Source organism: Ylistrum balloti, unplaced genomic scaffold (genome assembly GCF_031769215.1).
Source record: "Ylistrum balloti isolate Yb309-2 unplaced genomic scaffold, AGI_CSIRO_Ybal_v1 Utg370206, whole genome shotgun sequence".
Taxonomy (NCBI): domain Eukaryota; kingdom Metazoa; phylum Mollusca; class Bivalvia; order Pectinida; family Pectinidae; genus Ylistrum; species Ylistrum balloti.
The window spans coordinates 172,562-192,583 of record NW_026782178.1 but is presented as its reverse complement, the minus strand read 5'-3'; the positions used below and the strand labels follow the sequence as shown (position 1 = coordinate 192,583).

The 20,022-nt window shown below is 35.7% G+C and overlaps 3 protein-coding genes across 3 annotated transcripts in view; 1 reads left to right on the top strand and 2 right to left on the bottom strand.

Moving 5' to 3' along the window:
• Window positions 1-11,282, top strand: part of LOC132551561 (p53 and DNA damage-regulated protein 1-like) — a 23,067-nt gene extending 11,785 nt beyond the window's left edge. The window contains exon 4 of the mRNA XM_060215714.1: window positions 7,608-11,282. Coding sequence (XP_060071697.1) covers window positions 7,608-7,765 — 158 coding nt within the window. The 3' untranslated portion in view covers window positions 7,766-11,282. The remainder of the gene's footprint in view (window positions 1-7,607) is intronic.
• LOC132551560 (C3a anaphylatoxin chemotactic receptor-like) lies at window positions 1,429-4,359 on the bottom strand. The gene has a single exon (XM_060215713.1). It carries the CDS (start codon window positions 4,061-4,063, stop codon window positions 3,011-3,013), a length of 1,053 nt encoding a protein of 350 aa, XP_060071696.1. The 5' UTR covers window positions 4,064-4,359; the 3' UTR covers window positions 1,429-3,010.
• LOC132551559 (decapping and exoribonuclease protein-like) lies at window positions 8,562-20,022 on the bottom strand. Its single transcript, XM_060215712.1, has 7 exons — window positions 19,575-20,022; window positions 18,142-18,368; window positions 17,579-17,674; window positions 17,164-17,284; window positions 16,664-16,799; window positions 16,414-16,508; window positions 8,562-12,878 (listed from the first exon to the last, which is right to left on the bottom strand). The coding sequence occupies exons 1-7, from the start codon at window positions 19,901-19,903 to the stop codon at window positions 12,737-12,739; spliced, it is 1,146 nt and encodes a 381-aa protein (XP_060071695.1). The 5' UTR covers window positions 19,904-20,022; the 3' UTR covers window positions 8,562-12,736.

Sequence of the window (20,022 nt, the reverse complement as noted above, 5' to 3'; positions counted from 1 at the left end):
TTACCTTTTTAATTGAGTTTCTATTTGTCCTACTTCACCTATCTCAACTCAACACACGTTGACTAAGTTTGTATGTCTGAAACTAAAATTGCCAAAATTATAATAAATGATCCAGTTAACTTGAGACTGAGAAAAAAATACTTTAACCCTATTTACAAGTCAAAAATCTCAAATTCTTCAGTCTTACAAGTTAACGGTATTCGTGTAGATATAGCTACTTAGGAAATGAATCTGAATTAATTAATTTGATCTGGCAGTAAATCTTATGTCACAGGGATCAGAACTTGAGTTAAACTTTCAAACAACTTCTTCTTCAGGTCCAGAAGGACTAGAATCTGTGATATTTATAAATACTCCCTGGTTACTAACAGTGTATCATTCATTTAAAGAAAAAGAAAAATCCAAAGAGAGAGCCAATGTGGCTTAGGGTTCAGTGATGTAAAGTCATCAACCACTAGGATATGCAAGGGTATGCAGGGCGTCCCACTAACGGTAATAATAAATTTAGGAAGCGGTGGGACACAACAAGTCGAGGATGGAAGGTTCAGGGTTTATTTACTGTTAACTCGAGTTTCGCCTGTGAAGGCTTCGACGGGACCAACTCGAGTCAACAGTATATAAACCTCGAACCAATCATCCCCGACTTCTTGTGTCCCACCACTTCCTAGATTCGTTTAAAGAAATGACACTTGTGTACTAGGAATGATTCACAAGGTTTTGTCTTCTTGTATTGGGTTTGTTTACAATAAAACAGTAACATAATGCTCTCAGAATAATAGATTGTGTGATAGATACTGTAAAATCATATGTTTTCGTGGAGCTTAATTTTCATGGTTTTTCAAAAAAACCCTTTTTTGTGGACATTTGATAACGGAGATAACTACAGCTCATTTAATCCACATCAACTTACTTAAACATTTTATGGACATAAATTTGTGGATCAAGTGTAACCTGAAATCATCAAAAATACAACGTCCATGATAATGATTTTACACTAGGTAGTGTGAGTGAAATGAACAGACATCATAATACCACCACTTCATGCTGAATCTGCTGTCCAATTGCATTGTTGGTAGTAAATGACATTTCAAACATCAGATAACACACTTTGTGCTTGACAAACAGATGTTAGATATTGAGAAATTATGTGACTGCTTTATCAGGAGATTTCTGTCATTTTAACCCTTCTCGCAATCTCCATCATTGTTGTTCAGAAGAACATGTTAGGAAAGGACAAACAGATAAATGAAGTCATCCCCTATCTTAATGCCACAGATAACAGAGACAGTAAAAGCAGGCCTTGTTTCTGTTGTCACTCCTTGTTACGTGCATGTATCTCCCAGGGGAGACAACTTGTACATGATGATGTGTGACTTAGTATCATGGTACTTACCTTGTTATGATCTCGTATAAATAATAAATGAAAAATAAAAGTAAACAAATTTTTATTGCGAGATAAAGTTTGAAATAATTGTCATTGCCAAACAGTATTGCAGATACAAGTACATTCTGTTAAATTAATACCTTAGAACTAGATTTTTATTGCAGGATTTTTACCATGTGTTGAATCTCTCTGGACTGACCAATGTTTACATTAAATTGTATATAAAACTAGTGAGGACATGCCCTAATGAATGACATGTTTGATATCGGAGAAAGATAACGTGGCTGGGGAATAGCAATGTGTGGGATACCAATAACACCTCTGACTGATAAATGGTGAAGATTGTACTTAAATGTGTCAGTTTGATTGAATACTCAATGATCTGATGATGGTGGGAATATCTGATATCAGCAGACGTTGATCACTTACTAAATAATACCAAATTAATGCACAAAGCAGTTTTATCAAACAAAACATTCATCTTGTCATGTCAATTGATTTTTAAGTCTGTAACATCTCCTGTGTAGATGTCTATGAGAGAAGTAATGTTATTGAAGGCCTTTGATTATCACAGTCCTTGTGGCCATGAATGATGGTGTAACGCCATCATCATGTCAATGTTAATTGTAAAACACTTGGTCATTTGTAATCATCAGGAAAACAGACTGATAATGATATAAAGCCAGTGGAATAACTGGGTGATTAAGGAACAGAGAGACATGTATACATGTATTCATCTAAATGACCTTGTCACGTTCACACTGACAAGTCTTTGTCAAATTTTTAACAACTTAAATTATCAAGTAAACATGTAAAGGCATATGATATAGTCATATAGTCTGTTGAGGATACACTATTTGGGCAGTGAATGACAGAGATGAAAGACTTCTAAAGTTGTTCAAATGTCCTAGAAGTCATGTTATGATAAGTAAATTACAATTTCGGCTCACTAAAGTTGTGAAGAAACTCGCAAAATGAAAGAGGCATAAACTATTTCTACAAAGTGGATTATCTTAACTTTTTTTCCTGCATTACATGCATATATATACTAAGAAGGTCATGACATCTCTTCGTACTCAAGTTCAGGGATGGGCTTATTACTGGACAATGAAATAACGTTACTGGTAGGTTACCATTTAACTGATCAGTTCTATATGCGAGTGGGATTGATTGCCACATTAATAAAGTAACTCATTTTTATGGTAAAAAAAAAGAACGAAAAGGTTGAAAAGATACAGAGATAAATGTTGACCTGGCTTAGTAGTTGTGTCAAGTTTGTCGGAACTACCTGGACCAACTTTAATGGTTTTTATACTGTAAAATAAGTAAAATATCTTTTCCAATTCAAAATAATATCATTATCAACATTTCAAAAATCCAAACTAAAAACACTGAAGTTCTGCGCAAAACCTTTACGGCAGTACAACATTCTATGTTAACAATATCAATTACACAGCAGACTTAAGGTTCTCAGGGACATTCACTGCTTATGTTATATCAGTAAGACCTCAAAATAAATTTTTTCTCAATTGTAAGTTTTACCAGTATTCTGCTATATGATACTCTCAGATGGCAGCTTAGATACTGGAATCTTTAGAAATCTTTGAGTTGTTACAAGTTATTGAACTACGATTCATTCACATGCTTTACTGTCAGCATGGCACTTCTTGCCATGTTGTCATCTTTTTGTCGGAAAATATTGCATTTTCCCGGTGTTCTCCGAGGACACAACTTTTCAAAACAGATTGATCGGAATTGCCTATCACCAACAATATAAATGATGGGGTTAACTACATTATTGATGAAATAAGATCGATACAGGAGGGGTAAGGACCCAAGGACCAGCTGACTGGGGGCCAGCAGGGTTTTTGTCTGCTTGAGAGTTGATAGGGTGGTAATAACAAAATGGGGTAGGTAACTTATTAGAAATGCGACAGAGATCGCCATCATGATTTTGGTGACTTTTTTACTTTTCTGCACAAGTCTTAAGCCTCTGTCACTGCCAGTATGAGATGGCTGTGTAGAATGTTTATATAAACTCCTCACAATGAGAGAATACAGAATTATCAACAGCACAAAACTTACCAGGAAAATCACCAGCTGAGTCACAGTATAGATAAAAGGTATTTTAGTATTTCTCACGGCATCTGTCACAGAGCAGTCATACCCGGTGACATTGCCAGGGAAATGTTCAACAATAGTGCCACTGATGGCTGCCTTAGGCCACGATATAAGAAGGGTTAGAAGAATAGCAATGCTGCAGTAGAGGTAAGTGTTTTTGGGTGGTGCATGGCTGAAACCTGGACCACAGACACGACGGTGACGCTCGATTGCCATCAGTGTTATGACAAAAGCTGAACCAATCTTTGCCATGTTGCCAATGAAGCGTTGAATTTTGCAAAATATGTCGCTGTAAAACATGTATGGCCAGTAGTTGTCCACCAATTCTGCAGGCATACTAACACAGCAGGCAAGCATATCCAGTACAGCAAGACAGAGGATGTACAGACGTAGATCAGATCGACTGTACCGAAAAATGTACACAAATAAAACAACACTGTTGCCCAGGATCCCTAGGACAATGAGAACACAAAGGTACACAACCGTAGGCAGTCTTTGTTTGGACTCATGGTGAGATATTTCCTGTAGAGTCAGCACTTGACTTATGTTGGCGGACATTGTCACCACTAAAGCTATCTGTCTGATCTCTATTGATCAGCTGGAATTTTTGGTCAGGTGTATTGACAGCAATCTCTGATTAGGTTTCTTCTTTGTATCTGGTACATTCTTACGTAAACTGTGTTTAAGATTGATTCTCCATGTAATCGTTTGACATGTCTTTCTTCTTTTCGTTGTATTTGATACTATCCAAGAACTTTTCCTTTCATTGACAGGAGGTTCACTACTGAAAAAAGCCATACTAATTAGAATTTGTAAAAGATATATCACCATTCATCTGGAAGAGATCTTTTACTTAATCATTATTTGGCAATACACTTCAGAGACCCCTTACAATGTGTCTACAAATTTAACATCAATGCTATCATTGACTGTTAGTGTTAATGCCTGTTTAGTGGGTTTTGTTAATTACAAAAGGCCCACTACTTGTACTCGACTGACATTGGTGGTAGATACAGCTGTGTATATCATACAAAATAACATTCATATCAACTCTACTGTCTACACTGATGACTGAGATGCTGTAATATACAAGCTACCACATGTGGCAGTCATGAACCTGTTAATGCTATTCTCTGTCAGCATCAGCTTAACCTCATTGCCATCCCACATCAGAGGTGATCTAAATGATTATGATGCCCTTGTATTCACTTCACTCAATATTCACCCTTTTAGTCCTGGTTGTAAACTTAACATTCATGTTCAAGTGGTTCATTTTGTGGGGTTTTTTCCATCAAAATTTGATTAACAAGTAAGACAAAAATAAACAGAAAAGATCACAACGAAGTGTTTCTATAAGTAACTAAGGTGTTTTATCAATCATTATTTAGTGGTTTATCAACCCTGCTTCTAAAAACATGTATATGTAGAGATTATAAATATTTAAATTTCCTTACTGCACTCACTAGTGATTGGACTAGATTATGAAATTTAATTGCAGGAATAAAATTTAGTTCCATGAAAACGTGAAGAGTTTGGTAAACTCCCTTTAGTACTTTAAACAAGTTATCTATTCTCATCCTCTATAATTGAGGAAAGATTCTGACATGGAAGCTAACATGTACAGATATCACGAAGTCTCAATCATCAGTGTAATACATTATCAATTAGTAGCAGATAACATATGTAGGAAATCTCAACCATCAGTGTACTACCTTATCAATAAGTACCAGAAAACACATGTACAGGTCAAATACTTTAACATATTATGTTTCATATTGTCCACAGATTTTATTCACTAGAATTTCATCCTATTGCTCTTAGTGTATTTATATTCAAATCAATTTGAACAACAGCTGTAACACTGAGGCATAATGTCAGATTAGAGTAAACTTTTTAACTCATAGTTAGATACTTTAAAACAATAAAAAAACACATTTGGAATGTTTACATATCTGATAATATGCAATCAGTTTCAATGTATTAAAATAAAGTTTTTAGATAACAGATGTACTTGCCTCTACATGAACACCAATCGTAGCAGCCGTCAGAATCCCTCTGGCTCTGCTCCAAACACAACTACAGCTTTAACTCATGGACTCCATATCAAAACAGTAAACTTATCTCCAAGCTACGGCCAATTCAATACTACTTACTGCTCTCAAAAATTTTGTGTATACTCTATGGTAAAATCATTTATCTCCGGTATCATTCTTGTTCCTCTGTGGCGGGTATTGATCGACTGTTCCCTGTTTTAATTAATGAAAGTATACTTGCCCTTTTATATTTTCTCACAATGTAAATCCAGCAGTTTGAACATCTAGTTATACAAACACCTCAGAGCACCTGTTACTGATCTCAATGTTTCTCTCTCAGTTGTGAATATTAAAGCAGTATAGCAGTGACCAGTAGCACTCACAGCCGTTGCATTGATTGATAACAGCAAACATGCTCTGTAGCTCCAAGGTACCAACTTAAATGCCAATCGTTCAGTGTATTCATGCTAAGCCTCCCACCTGTCATGATGACAGACATCCTAACATGTAGCTTTGGTAATGTCTCCAGAATTTCTATGATAATGTGACAATCGGATGTCCATTAGACTTAAGCTGGTCACTGCTTCAGCCAGCTCCTTATATAGGTCTTTCAGGAGATAAAATTGACTGAAGTTGGGATGACAAAAACATCAATCATGAGAGCTTATACAAATTTTTATTTTTTTTTTCTAAATTTCTAAATTATATACTTGAATGCTACGATATTGACACTACCTCAACATTCCGTCCAAATTCATACTGTTATATCCCCTTTGTCCATTATCACCTTTAGAACAAATAGTTGATTTATCAATGGCTAGAACCATGGTGTAAACAATATTGACAGGTTTACCTAATGTAAAGCTGCAGCCTAGATTCAAAAGATGCTTCATCAGTTATGCAATTTTGATGGTGCTCTTTATGTGTTCTGTGTACAGATACTGAATGTCATTCATATTATTTGTTGTTGTCAAACCATAGATTTTTCCTAATAGATTCTAGTCCATGTGGACAAATATTTATATTCCCACAAACCCTGACATAGCACATCATCATTAAATTAACTATTCTTTTCAGATTTTCTACTGAATGATTTTTAACAGCTCAGTCCGAGTTAGATTTCATCTCTATGTAATCAGATATCAATATGAACTAGTAACAGTTTTTAATCAAATGTTTTTTACCCTTTAATGACAAGAATACTAATTCGGTATTCTAATTTTGTCAACAAATGAACGAATTGAGCGGTTTAAATGGGTAGTCGTTTTGAGGCATCAGCTAGATTTTGTGGCTTTATGGTTGAGTGCCTTTGTTTATAGACATACATGTACTGAAGTAGGAAACAACCTCATGGATGGATGATTGTTTTGTTCCTATCATATTCATCATTCTCCTCTGTGCAGAATTTTTTTTTTTTTTTTTTATTTTTCAAAACATTTTTCAACATGTATTGACAAATAAACAGAACCATACACACATCTTTACAAACATCATCATCATCACCACAGTAATCATCATCATCATCACTACCATGATCATGATAATTATCATCCATTCATCATCATCATCATCATCATCATCATCATCACTACCATGATCATGATAATTATCATCCATTCATCATCATCATCATCATCATCATCATCATCACTACCATGATCATGATAATTATCATCCATTCATCAACATCATCATCATCATCATCATCATCACTACCATGATCATGATAATTATCATCCATTCATCATCATCATCATCATCATCATCATCACTACCATGATCATGATAATTATCATCCATTCATCATCATCATCATCATCATCATCATCATCATCATCATCACTACCATGATCATGATAATTATCATCCATTCATCATCATCATCATCATCATCATCATCATCATCATCATCATCATCACTACCATGATCATGATAATTATCATCCATTCATCATCATCATCATCATCATCATCATCATCATCACTACCATGATCATGATATGTGCAGAATTTTTTGATAAAATATTGTTTCGATATTGCCTGATGAGGATATTTTTTTTATATTTCAGATTTCAACGGATTAGACGTGGAAATCTCTGAGATATCAAAAAATCTAAAACCTAAGGTGAACAAACTAAGGGACATGGAACACAAAGAAGAAGCCAAGGGATTCGGTCTCACTTCCTTGTCCAGGGATGAGATTCAGGCTGTAGAAGCACTCTTATGATGTCTGTACATCTACAAAGCTGGACTCCAATACTGTTACTGACCACTTGATCTTCTGTATTATTAGTTTTTCCATAGATACATCTCAGGTGTTCCAGTTAGAAGTCAATTGACTTTGGAAGTAGTGGGTGTCATAGGCAGTACTTTTATATACCAGACTTATAGAGAACATTGAAATTGTCATCATATATCAGTATCTATTACAGTTAGAATAAAAATGATGTCCATAGTATTTTGTATGCAGTTTGAAACATTTTTATATCAGCTCAGTGACAAACTGATCACTTGACTTCTGTGTGAATCAGGTTTTCACAGAAACATCTCAGATGTTCAAATTGACTGATTGTACAGAAGTACATGGGCAGTAGTTTTATAGACCAAAACTTACAGGGAACATTGAAATTGTTCTTGTTTCAATAAGAATAAAAATGATGCTCATGGTTCCTATGGATACAAATTGAAACTATGCAAGTTCAATGACAAGCATCACAAGGACACATTGACTGGCTGGATCATACTTTACCAGTACTATGGTTTGGAAAACTGATAAGGTCAAAGTAATATGAGACATAAAACTATTGCTGCCTGGGTAATTCAGTCAGCCTGGAGAATACCGTCTTTACCACAAATAAGCCCCCACACCCAGTTAAAAAAAAGACTGTCAAAAGAGGGGAGGGGGCTTATTTCCCGCAACCCCCCTGTTCACGAGATGTACGTTTGTCCGCCATCTTGGATTTTTCGTCATAAGGAATGATAACTTGGCCTGTCTGTCATCAAAAATAACCAAAAGTCGCAAATAGGATCAATCATTTTATTAACAATGTAACAAAATATACTAAATAGCTAATCCTCCAGCCAGAATCCTCCGAATAGGAGAGTGTCGTCATCGGACTCGGCTGAATCAAATAAGCTGCTGTGGGCCAGTGTCGCATCAATTTCCTGCTGTAGGACCTCATCGATCTCGCGGACGTCCATGCTGACATCCTCACGAAGACGGCGCGACATCCTAGACAGTTACAGGCCACACACCTGTCCAGAATACGACGCACATCATCCGTGTTTGGTCCCCACACACGCGTCACCCTGGCAACTTCTCTCCCCTTGGACTGCAGTTGATAACTGGAGACGGCTCGACCCTCAGCACGTTCCTCCACTAACCAGTCAAACATGGCGTCGTCAATCTTAATGGACCTTGGTGCTGGGTTAGTGTCAAGCTTCTGCTTCTTGGAGTCTGTTCCTTTTCCATGGCCAAGGAGTTTCTTGAAGTCTCTGTCCCACTGTCTGACGAGTTTCCTGTCGACGGAGAATTCTCGTGTTGTCTGATGGAGATTTTGGCCATTTCCCGGAACCAGTTGACGATGTCCAACTTCTCCTTTACTGTGTAATGTCTTCGTGTAGCAGGCATGATGATTTGTGTCATGATTGGATTTTTACTCTCTAAGTAGCGACACTGATATGGCTTGGGACTCAGCAATTATGTTAACAACATTATCTTAATGCATTAACATTTCTGCATGTACAGCAAAAACATATGAAAATAATCACATTACCAATATGTGACAAAATAAGAACAAGAGGCCTAGCAGCCTTAACCATCACCTCATAAAAGCAATATTGAATATAAAGGTTAAAGGATATTATCAAGTTTCATGAAACAGAAATTGTGACACTGAATATAGTAAGCCAGTGTCAATGCATGCAAAACTGTCGTCCTATACTGATCATTCTCATAAAGTTATTTCCAGTGAAAAATAGCCAACAATTAGCTCAAAAATGCAATTTGACCCCTTTTGGCCCCGCCCATCAGTCCCACGGTGTCAGTCAGGATCAAAATGGGCATACCATCAAGCTGTCATCATTCACTCATAATTCTAACCAAGTTTGAAATGTTTTCAATGAAAATTAAACAAACTATGCTCAAAAATCTAGTTTTCCTATAAAAACTATTGTAAACTTTACCCCCTCCCCATAGGGAATGCTAGATCCTGGAGTCATGAAATTCACAATTTTGGTAAAGTGCCTTGAGATGCTTCCATTCATGAAGAGTATTTGATTCTAGCATATCCAAGTCAATTTGACCCCATCTGGCCCTGCCCCTCAGGCCCCTGGGGGGTGGGGAACTGTATAACTTACAATTTTGGTTGTTCATTTTAGGCCAAGGAAGGTTTTTTGCAAAATTTCATTGAAATCAGTGGTTTTTGAGAAGAAGTCGAAAATGTTGTTTACAGACGCACAATGCCAAATGAAGGTGATCACAATAGGTCACCATGAGATTTTGTCTCATGTGACCTAAAAGTGTAAAATATTTTGGTTAGTGTAACATCACATTAAATGGTATTTTCACATTTTCAGGTCATGTGACCATTTTCCTCCAACTTGTTAGGCTTAATCACCATGACACAACACAAAGTTGTGGTTTCCTGAACAGCAGGAAACTTCTTAGGAAGATGGCAAGATATGGTAATCCTGTGATGTCATTATTGTGGTCATGGGTATGACATTTCAGACCGATTGCTTTGAATAGCAAGTGGCTTCCACATTGTGTTCAGTAAGGTAGCTAAATGAGGAATTACTGCAAGGAGGAACTGGCACACAAAGTGATACTGGCCTATGACAGAGCAACAAACTCTGTAAAACAAACATTGGTGTGCCATGCAATAAAGCATTGTTTTCCATAGACAGATTTTAAACGCATCTTGCTTTGAAAACAAGAGGTTACAACATGAAGTGCCCACCATCATGTGACTTTTATAAAATGAATATCTTCCCTTCTTGCATTTTTTGTTTGGTCTTAATTATATGAAATTTGAGAATGATTCATCCTGAATACTAATCTCAAGATATAGCAATAACAAACTTTCACTGTCAAAGATCTACGATTATGGCCATCTTTTTGATACAGTAAACTGAGTCCTACGATGAAAAGTGTAAAACTAGAGACCAATTGTGATGACCAATAAACATGATATATACAAATTAAAACTTGTTTTAATACAATTTATGCAGGCATGCTGTGCATTCATTTGTATATAATAATTGTTTTGTTTTATTGGAAGGCACTTTAAGGGATAAGTGAGGCAGTCGCATGTATTACTCATGCGCAGTAATATGTGGCTATTTTTAGACGCTATATAAATAAATCACAAAGCTAATTTACTTCAGAAGCTGAAGATCAAGTATGGCGGATGAAGGTTCGTACAGTCAAGGTCATTTCTTTACCTTTAGCTCTCGCCTATGTTTTTTGAACATATCTATCTCTTTTTATATGATAAGTTTAGCCCACCTCCATCCCCTTTCTGCCTTCCTTTCAATTGTTATACAATACCATGTACTGTTGTATGTCTTTTCCTTGTATGTAGCATAATTAATTTCTGGGGTTTTTTTGTGTGTTAAGTGTGTTTGGCGGCGGGCTTGGACCCCCATCTAAGACTTTCTGTGATTTTATAATAATATATGTAAAATGTTGTATTTTTATAATAACCGTCGTTTAAGAAAATAAACGGCCAGATTCAATTCAAGCTAAAGTGTTGAGTCTTAACTTAAGTCTTACGAGCTTGCCATGATGGATGCCCTGTATAAAAACTCTTTATCACAACAAATACACAAGTTATCTCCCTTCAACATGAGAAATCTATATTCAAACATAGTAAAGATTTAAGCATGTTGACACTGTTGCAATTTTTCCAGGTTATTTCTAAAAGTGCACCACTTACTTTCAAAACAACATATGTGATGCTTGTCTCTACTGCACTCTCATGTAAACACGAGTATCAATGAAACTGATAAATGCTCCATGAAAACAACTTCACTGCACACAAAATTTTTGTGATTTCAGGCACTGAATTTGGTACACTGTTCATCCTCGTAATATGACCAATGTATACAACAAGTTTTATTATCTTAGTATTACTGAAAGTTATGCTCTGGATACAAAAGGTTTAATAAAGAGCTATAACTCCGTAATTAAGTAGATGTAGGCCATGAGTTTGGTGCACTGCACATCTCCCAATTATGACCAATATATACACCAAGTTTCATTATCCTAAGCTTAAATGAAAGTAAAGTTATGTTCTAGACACACATGAGTTACCAAAGGGCAATAGCTCTGTATTCAAGGAGTTGTAGGCCCTGTACCTGGTGTGCTGCACATTTTCTCAGTATGATCAAATTACTTATTTGATGCTGACAATCAACACTTTTACTGGAAGTTGCCTTCAAAAAGATGAACACTGCAATTATATATTTTATTATGTCTATATCAGTGTCGTCCACAAATTCCCTTTAAAGCAGAAAGTCAGGTCCACTCATATGTAGCATATATGGGTTTAAATCTAGTGTTCACATCTACACCAACCACCATATCTAGTTCAAGATCACACCATTCACTAAATCCATATTAAAATCAACACCTAAAACTAAACAGGATATCAAACTACCATTTACTAGCACACTGGTATTCAAATCCACACTGACCAGCTCCCCGAGTCTTGAACTGGATTCAAACCATTCCCAACAGGACCCTGGCAGAAGTCTTATTCTGATTCATGGTATCAGGCTGTGCAGTATTAACAAACTTCCCTTTCACCTAGACTTCCAGGATTTGATTCTCCAACCACATGGGTTTTCTCTTGGTAGACCAATTCCCTCCCACAGTAAAACCCCTCTTATGCATTCATCTGCGATTAGAAGTGATAAGGATAGCTTGACATCTTGTTTGAGAACTGTGGTGAAAAAATAAAGTTTACAATTTTCATTTCTTTTCCTGATGCTAAAGCATCACAGATTCCATACCACATCAGGTCATGTGTCACCTAATATCACATAATTTTGCTGCAGTTATAGGAGGACAACTGACCTAATCACATGTAGGCTTTCCACACATACGATTTCAGGCTTTCCACACATACGATTTCAGGCTTTCCACACATACGATTTCAGGCTTTCCACACATACGATTTCTCTATATTTTATTCTAATCTGTAGGTCCAGGAGCTGGATTCTCTATATCCAAAGAAGCAGTAAACCACTCGGGTAGAAATGCATACTTGGAGTTAGAAGGCAATCTCTGGCAGTTTATATCACAACCTGGCTCCCATTCCAGTAAATAGACAACACTGAAACAGATAGTTAAGAACATCGATACAAGAGAGAGCAATACAGACATCAGACATAGAGAAGTCTAACACAAAGGGTGGGCATCAATGATAGAGGAATAACACTATGATAGAGAGGGTGTTACACTATGATAGAGAGGGTGTAACACTTTGATAGAGAGGGTGTAACACTTTGATAGAGAGGGTGTAACACTTTGATAGAGAGGGTGTAACACTATGATAGAGAGGGTGTAACACTATGATGGAGACGGTGTAAAACTATGATAGAGAGGGTGTAACACTATGATTGAGAGCGTGTAACACTATGATAGAGAGAGTGTAACACTATGATAGAGAGGGCGTAACATTATAATAGAGAGGGAGTAACACTATGACAGAGAGGGCGTAACACTATGACAGAGAGTGAGTAACACTATGATAGAGAGTGTAACACTTTGATAGAGAGGGTGTAACACCATGATAGAGAGGATGTTACACTATGATAGAGAGGGTGTAACACTATGATAGAGAGAGTGTAACACTTTGATAGAGAGGGTGTAACACTTTGATAGAGAGAGTGTAACACTATAATAGAGAGGATGTTACACTATGATAGAGTGTGTAACACTATGATAGAGAGAGTGTAACACTATGATAGAGAGAGTGTAACACTATGATAGAGAGTGTGTAACACTATGATGTAACACAATAATACAGATGGTGTAACACTATGAGAGAGAGAGTGTAACACTATGATAGAGAGTATGTATCACTATGATAACACTATGATAGAGAGAGTGTAACACTATGATAGAGAGAGTGTAACACTATGATAGAGAGGGTGTAACACTATGATAGAGAGGGTGTAACACTATGATAGAGAGTGTGTAACACTATGATAGAGAGGGTGTAACACTATGATAGAGAGTGTGTAACACTATGATAGAGAGGGTGTAACACTATGATAGAGAGGGTGTAACACTATGATAGAGAGGGTGTAACACTATGATAGATAGAGAGTGTGTAACACTATGATAGAGAGGGTGTAACACTATGATAGAAATGGTGTAACACTATGAGAGAGAGATAGTGTAACACTATAATAGAGAGGATGTTACACTATGATAGAGTGTGTAACACTATGATAGAGAGAGTGTAACACTATGATAGATAACACTATGAGAGAGGGTGTAACACTATGATAGAGAGTGTGTAACACTATGATAGAGAGGGTGTAACACTATGATAGAGAGTGTGTAACACTATGATAGAGAGTGTGTAACACTATGATAGAGAGAGTGTAACACTTTGATAGAGAGGGTGTAACACTATGATAGAGAGTGTGTAACACTATGACAGAGAGAGTGTAACACAATAATACAGATGGTGTAACACTATGATAGAGAGGGTGTAACATTATGATAGAGAGTATGTATCACTATGATAGAGAGGATGTTACACTATGATAGAGAGTATGTATCACTATGATAGAGAGGGTGTAACACTATGATAGAGAGGGTGTAACATTATGATAGAGAGGGTGTAACACTATGATAGAGAGGGTGTAACACTATGATAGAGAGGGTGTAACACTATGATAGAGAGAGTGTAACACTATGATAGAGAGGGTGTAACACTATGATAGAGAGGGTGTAACACTATGATAGAGAGGGTGTAACACTATGATAGAAATGGTGTAACACTATGAGAGAGAGAGGGTGTAGCACTTTGAGAGAGAGGGTGTAACACTTTGATAGAGAGGGTGTAACACTATGATAGAAAGGATGTAACACTATTATAGAGATTGTGTAACACTATGATAGAGAGGGTGTAACACTATGATAGAAATGGTGTAACACTATGAGAGAGAGAGGGTGTAACACTATGATAGAGAGGATGTTACACCATGATAGAGAGAGTGTAACACTATGATAGAGAGGGTGTAACACTATGATAGAGAGGGTGTAACACTATGATAGAGAGAGTGTAACACTATGATAGAGAGGGAGTGAGGATGAGCGTTTGCTTACATGTTAAAATAAAATCAAGGAAACAAATGTCATTTGCAGTACATCATGTTATCTTTCAGTTTCTGTGACACTCAGTAAAGAGTTTGGAAATATCATATGTTTTACTTATATGGATGAAATTAATATTCCCATCTAAATCTCTAAATAATGACCAAACACTGTATTAAAACTACATGTAATGTTATGTTTAAAAAAATATTTTGAGGATTTGATTTTTATTTCCTCAAAGAGGTATTTATAAAAAAAATCAAATGTAGGACCATTGTATTTAGATATTAATTATTACAAACCAAAACCAAAATGCAAACTTTGCACCACACTGTTGACAAGCTTACTATTATTCCAGTGAGTATTCACAAACCAGGGATATGAATCTACAGGTGAATGTTACTGTATTCAATTTTTTTTAACTCTGTGTGGATTCAATTGATGACTACTGGTTAACCCAGCCCTAATTTACAGATTGGTTTTGAGATTCTTGAGTCTTTTAAACAGAGTTATCAATAACATTCATATTTATAGTAACAGTGACCTTGATCTTTGACCTTTTGCCCTGAAAAGCCATCCCAAACAAGGAGTTCGAGGTTGATCAGCCAAGGTGAACTAAAGTTATCATAAAAAAAACTTAGTGCAGACAATGATGCCAACATAGTACACTTTGTAATACCTATATGTTGATTTTGGTTGGTAGGAAACATAAAAAGGAGAGGAGCATGCAAAACATACAAACATATATTTCAGTTTATTTTCAATATTTCAAAAAAATTGTTTTAATTCCTGTCACTACGTTTCCAATTGTGACAGGAACGTATATCTGTGATAAATACATGTACCATATTTATTTGACAATAAGCCAATGTCTGGTGAAAAGCCCACTTATTTATATTGCAGTTCAGTAAACTTACCCAATGCTATTTCACTGTCTTGTAATAGGTCCACCTCCTGACTTTGAGTAAGAAGTAATATATATATTGGGCCCCAGAATTCCTGTAATAATCCCACCTTCTGACTGAGTAAGAAGTGCTATGTTGGTCCCCTGAATTCTTGTAATAAGCCCAATTCCTGACTGAGTAAGAAGTGCTATGTTGGTCCCCTGAATTCTTGTAATAAGCCCAATTCCTGACTGAGTAAGAAGTGCTATGTTGGTCCCCTGAATTCTTGTAATAAGCCCAATTCCTGACTGAGTAAGAAATAATATGTTGGTCCCTGAACTCCTGTAATAAGCCAAACTCATGACTGAGTATGAAGTGATATGTTGGCTCCCTGAATTCATGTAATAAGTCCATCTCCTCACTAGTAAGAAATAATATGTTGGCTCCCTGAATTCTTATAATTACCCCACCTCCTGAGTAGAAATAAGTAAAAAGTTGGCTCCCTGAATTCCTGCAATAAGCTTATCTCCTGACTGAATAAGAAGTAATATGTTTGAACCCTGGGCTTAATGCATGATTAATACTGTAATCTGTAATATTGTTTTTATAAACATCAAACACATAAAATTTTATAGGGTAAAAGGACAATGTTACCTGTGATCATTGGTTACAATGGTTTTCTTGATGAAACTAAGGAACTGGTCAAGAAAGTTGAAACAAACATTGGGTTTCCAGGGATCTCTCAGGTCCTAAAACAAAACAGGTAACATTAGCAAGAAATGTGTCATAGAAATATTCATATATATTATATAACGGGTTCTTATGTGATTAATCTTAGTCACGCTAAGTCTTAGTACAGTTTACAATAAATGTTTGTTGTATATAGGAATCCTACATTACTTACCTTGGCTATGTAAGGTAAGTCTGTTGTGTTAAAGGTATGTAATTTGTGTACTATCCCATCCCTATCACGGAAGCCAGACACTATCTGTCCAATGCCAACCAGAAAACTCTGGGCCCACCATTTGATCAGCTTGTATCTAGAATTCCCAGAAAACATGCATTAGGTTACAAAGGAAATAATTTTGATCTTTTCAATGAACAAATATATAGAATTAATATTAATAGAGGCAACTTCTCCAATATAATGTATGCAGCTTGTATCCAGTATACTTGACAATAGCTCAGACTACATGGTGGTATTCAAACAATAAAATGATAAGGTGTTTAGACAGAAAAAATATTCATACAAATAAAAATAAAAATTCAATATTATGTTTAAGTCAAAGAGACAATCCAATGAAATTTGTATATTCATATACACGTAATAAAATTTTTTATAAACCAATGTTCAAGTTTGCCTTTAACGTGGATCATTATCATGGTGAGAATTTGTGATCTGACCTTTTAAAGCTGAAATCTTGTTTCTGTGTCTCAATCTCAATGCTGGTTTTAAACTCCACATACTGATACTGTTCACCTGGATGTGCTTCTGAAATTGCTGCATCCACTTCACCACCATACACTGTAATACAAGACAGCTATTACTATATTAAACAATAACTATACCACCATACAGTAATGAGGATCAATTGATTTTATTTGCTGTTTTTCTCTATTGTAAGGAAAAGACAAAATTATTATCTTTCATTTATTCTATCTTTTTTGAAAATAAACAGAATTTGTGCAAGCGATTTAGGATTTTTTCATAGAAATTGTAAATACTTTGTAAATCTGAATCTTGCTCTTGAACATTTTCTTAATTCAGTATATAAATACATTTTTACGTACTTTATATCAGAATGCTAAGAAATGTTACCTAGAGAATGGGAATTTAACCTTGACCGCACAACAGAACAGAAACCCTCATTGGTGTTAACAAGACTATGAGTGTCTGGTGTACCATTTGGAGATCCTGAAAATACCATAGCTTGATTCTGAATGTCTATTGAAGATAATCATATTGTAAACAAGCAGGATAACATGTACAATAAATAAGTAATTATAAAACAAAAGATCATTTCTATGTCAAATTAAATAATCAAGGCACTTTCCCTATACATCATTAGCATATTTATATACCACAATTTCTTGATTGTGCATAAACATCCAAAATGTCAGAAAAACAGAGAAAATTTGGTTGAACTATTACATTTTTTATATGATTATGATTCATAAATCACAAAAAAGATACATTAAATATCTCATATTAATTCATTGTGTTACATCAGATTTTATTTAACTCCCTTCACTTTTCCATTTGTTTATACATAATCACATAATGTCAAAAAAAATAAAGTATGATTTAATTGTAACATGAAACTTTTATCATTTGATTATTTCCTTCTTTTTCTTTCAAGATTTTAGTACAGATGTACTTACTCGCCGTCACATACTGCTCAAATTTCCATCCCCAGTAACACATTTCATCTTGCATCCCACTCCTGTTTTTCTTCATCTCAGCATTTTTCTCTGTATCAAACTCGCACATGAAGAAAGTATTCTGGAAGCGTGTTATGGCTATTCTCCACCCCTCTGAGGTCTGAGAAGGTGTACACAGTAGTTTGGTCAGCAAGCCCCGCCAACACACAAAGTCGGTATTAATACCTCTGACCAATCAAAATAAAACTTTAATACTACATTTTTAAATCAAAATATTTCTGAATCAGTCATTTCCAAAAGAAAATATTCTAAAACAACATCTAATTAAGTTTTTTGATACATTAATCTGTTTGGGAACCACATGTTAGCTTCAGCATTTTCTCATCAAAATAGTTACTGAGTTAGCATTCTTTTAACTACTAGCTAGGTGAAATATTGCTGACATCATAGAAATAAGAATAGCATTTTTAGAAGAGAAAAAAACACATAGAAAATTAGACATATATACACATGAGCATAAATGGTAAAACTTCACAAATTACAAATGATTTCATCATAAAAAGTGTTAGTATTTCAAAATTTGAAGTATATGATGGTTTTAACAAGTCAAAAGGAAAATGTTAAATACCAGTATTTGTTTCTCTATAAAGCAAAAAAAAATTAATTGTGCACAAGCTCCTATTTTAAATCTAAAGAATTTGGCAATTGAAGCCAGAGTTTAGAGGTTCTGAACACAAAACTCTGTCTAGGACCAAAGTATTCTGTAACATGGTCCTTGCTGATTTTCCTCCCGTGTTTCGAAAAGTGTACAACTGCTAGTCATTTAAACCTAAATCTTGTGTTGATTTGTTCTGTCCTCAAGAGCACTTATTCCAGAGAAGATCTTACAACAGTGAGGTGCGCAGAAAGTTTGACTGATCTGATTCAGACTGGTAAGCAGATCTGTTCATGAGTATCTGTAGAGACTTTGTTTAGATCCATGGATCAAATCCAAGTCATGTGAGGTAATTGACCTGGATTTCAGACCAAGACCTCTGATCATGATGGAGTAACATGAAGTTACCTTGGGTCAACAGAGGGTATATCCATTGTTGCTGGTTTCAACTTATGAAGGTGTGGTTGTCTTCCAGTTTTCCACTACAGGCAATTTCCCTTGAACATGATAGATAGAATGACATACCACACTGCTCTTTTTCGGTTACATTTTGTGTCAAAGACCACTCTGAGTGCAAGCTAGAGTAGACTGAGATGCCTCATTGGAGCAAAAGTACCTTGATTAATGTGGCGTTGGGGGTTAATGCTATTAGAATACGGGAGAAGTGTAGCAGGTTTTAATAAGACAGGGGTTGCAGATTCAAAACCCACCTGGAGACACATTACTTCTTTACTGTTACACTAATCACCCTGTCCTACAGCATATGTTACATACTTACATCAAAGGCTTGTTGCTTTCTGTCTGTTGATTGCCAGGTTTGATTTTAAAAACAGAAAGATTACTCTTTATCCATCTCAGCAAATCATCAAGAAGTTCTGGTTTCGATTCATCTTTCCTGATGTAATCACTGTATCCCTTTCTAAGATCAAAACAAACATTACTGGAGTTCACTGGAGGAATGTAATATTTCATCTGCTTTCTACTTAATACCATTTGTCGTTGGCTGTCTTGTGAAAATGAACCAATTTCTATTGGTTTTCTGAAATATGGAAATTCAGTGTCATATTTAGATTTGGGATATAAGTCAAAGCATTTGGCGTATGACATGGCTAGAAATGTCTTCACAAACTACCTTGTTTACTCAAATGGTCAATGTCCGACAAGACAAAGTCGAACACGTATCATTAACAACGTGAACAGCACGTTGGTCCCATACGCTGTTGTGA